This window comes from Anarrhichthys ocellatus, unplaced genomic scaffold (assembly GCF_004355925.1).
Source record: "Anarrhichthys ocellatus isolate YVR2014 unplaced genomic scaffold, GSC_Weel_1.0 scaffold5729, whole genome shotgun sequence".
NCBI classification, from domain to species: domain Eukaryota; kingdom Metazoa; phylum Chordata; class Actinopteri; order Perciformes; family Anarhichadidae; genus Anarrhichthys; species Anarrhichthys ocellatus.
The window spans coordinates 1-2,098 of NW_022285703.1; the positions used below are offsets into that span (position 1 = coordinate 1).

Consider the following 2,098-nt stretch of genomic DNA (forward strand, 5'->3'; position numbering starts at 1 on the left):
GAGAGTTTGTGTGTGTAAGTTGGTGTGTGTGAGTGTGAGTGTGTGTGGAGGCGGTGTTACTCACTGATGATGACGTGTGTGATGACGAAGGCAAAGATGAAGATGGTGAGGAAGGAGAGCGAGAGGATGAACAGGTAGAAGAAGCGGTAGTTCCTCCGGCCAACGCAGTTGCCGACCCACGGACAGTGATGGTCGAACCGCTCTGACAGGAAGTAATATTACAGCTTTATAATAAAACTACATGTTTAAACTGCTTTCACGACGTTCACTGCAGTAAATACCAGACTGTGATGAGACTCTTTCAGCAAAGTCCTGCATTCAAAGCTGAGAACAAACATACAAATGAAAGAACATGGAACACAGAAGTACTCCATGTAGATGTACTAGTACCTGGAGTACTTCTACATATCTACACTGACCGACACAGTTGTCACACAGGCTGCAGTGAGACGCTCGCGGCGGTCTGAAGATCTTGCAGGTGAAGCAGTATTTCAGTTTGACCGTCTGTCCGTTGATCAGGACTTCTCTGGTGCGAGGAGGCGGTCTGGAGCAGCTGGCCGAGTCTGAGACACACGAACAAACAAACACGATAATAAACAAAGACAACATCGGTGGAGCCGTCCGCTTGTAGTTGAAAAGATTCCAGTGAATCGATCTCTCCCTTAAAGTTTACCCTTTACAAAAAACGTTTATGTCACAAAACATACAAGTTTTGTGTCTCTTTAAAGTCGTTTTGTGTCTTTGTAGTTGTTTAGTGTCTCTTTGAAGTCGTTTTGTGTCTCTTTGTGGCCCCCGGAGGCCTGTGTCTGGCTGGCCTGTTCAGTAACACCTTCGGGAACACTTTCTTGTCCGTCTGTAGACAGGAAGTGAGGCCGTTGTTTCAAGCTGTGCGTCACAGAATAAGTTCCTGACCAAATAAAACAAACCTCCGTCCTCTCACACACTGAGCTGATCTTCTTCTTCTTCTTCTTCTTCTTCTTCTTCTTCTTCTTCTCTCCATATTTGGTCATTCCTCCAAAGCTCCGGCTCTGCTGTGATTGACAGCTCACTAGATTCTGGACCCAGTGTGAAAAAAATCAATAAATAAAATAATAATAACAATAAGAGGTTTCCAAAAATAGATCAGAGAGCTGCAACAGCGACGCTCAGTTTCTGTGGAAACAACTGATTCATCACATGTGTGACGGTCTGAAGACAGAAACACTTCCTGTAGTGGCTCAGAGTCTTCAGGGATGATCCTGCAGCTGCTTTACAGACTCAGAGACTCAAAACCTCTCAGAGGATGTCAGCAAGTGTTTGAAGGAGGATTTTTCAACACACGAAACCAGTTAAATGTCAAACGAGTGCTTGAAAATATCCAGAGTTATGCAAAAATCAAAAACAGACTAAACTTCAAGGTGCTGGACTAAAGGCGAGCAGAACAACTTCAACATGAACACAACGAAAGTTGGAAACAAAGTAGGGAAACGTTTAGTTTTCTGATATCGGTGCAAGTCGAGTGTGTGTGTGTGTGTGTGTAATGTAAGTATTTCTGGACTCAAACTGTTGTGTTGTTACTGTGTGTTTCTTTGATTTGAAACATTTGATGAACATTTTAGGGAACAGGGCGTCTGACCCGCCGTCCTCTCTGCGTTACCTTTCTGTCACTGATCAGTAAAGAAACAAACACATCAGTGTCGCTGATACGATCAGATGGAAAGTCGTCATGAAGCTGATTAAAAACTGATAAAAGTCATGAAAGTAAAACAGAAAGTCCACAAGATTTACTTTATAAATGTAAAAGTGACAGAGTGGCGTTTCCTCCTCCAATAGAACATCTTTGTTTGAGCCTGAACAGGATAGACGGGGTCAAGATCCAGGGGCCCAAAGGGGTCCCGGGGGCCTCAGGCACCCACACAATGTTATCACCCAATTAAATGTTGTGATGAAGATGAAGATGAACCTTCCTCACCGATTTGTCTCTCCAGGTCGGCGGCCTCGGCCGGCGTGGCTCGGGGGAGGACACCGGGGTCGGTGAAACTCGCCCGGAGCAGCATCCCCACCACGAAGACGAAGAGGATGCCGGCCACCGCCGGGATGGCCGGCGTCAGGTTGGACG

The 2,098-nt window shown here is 45.7% G+C and overlaps 1 protein-coding gene across 1 annotated transcript; it reads right to left on the minus strand.

Moving 5' to 3' along the window:
• Positions 1–24: 24 nt before the first annotated feature.
• Positions 25–2,092, minus strand: LOC116379992 (probable palmitoyltransferase ZDHHC14). The gene is made up of 3 exons (XM_031841945.1): positions 1,952–2,092; positions 420–563; positions 25–202 (listed from the first exon to the last, which is right to left on the minus strand). The coding sequence occupies exons 1-3, from the start codon at positions 2,034–2,036 to the stop codon at positions 57–59; spliced, it is 375 nt and encodes a 124-aa protein (XP_031697805.1). The 5' UTR covers positions 2,037–2,092; the 3' UTR covers positions 25–56.
• Positions 2,093–2,098: the final 6 nt, after the last annotated feature.

What these genes read in the sequence shown, in the direction of transcription:
- LOC116379992 (XM_031841945.1), bottom strand. Translation starts at nt 2,036, where the DNA reads ATGCTGCTCCGGGCGAGTTTCACCGACCCCGGTGTCCTCCCCCGAGCC. An exon ending in CGACCTGGAGAGACAAATCG is followed by an intron (nt 564 to 1,951) that starts GTGAGGAAGGTT and finishes CGTGTGTCTCAG; the next exon opens with ACTCGGCCAGCTGCTCCAGA. An exon ending in CCTGTGTGACAACTGTGTCG is followed by an intron (nt 203 to 419) that starts GTCAGTGTAGAT and finishes ACTTCCTGTCAG; the next exon opens with AGCGGTTCGACCATCACTGT.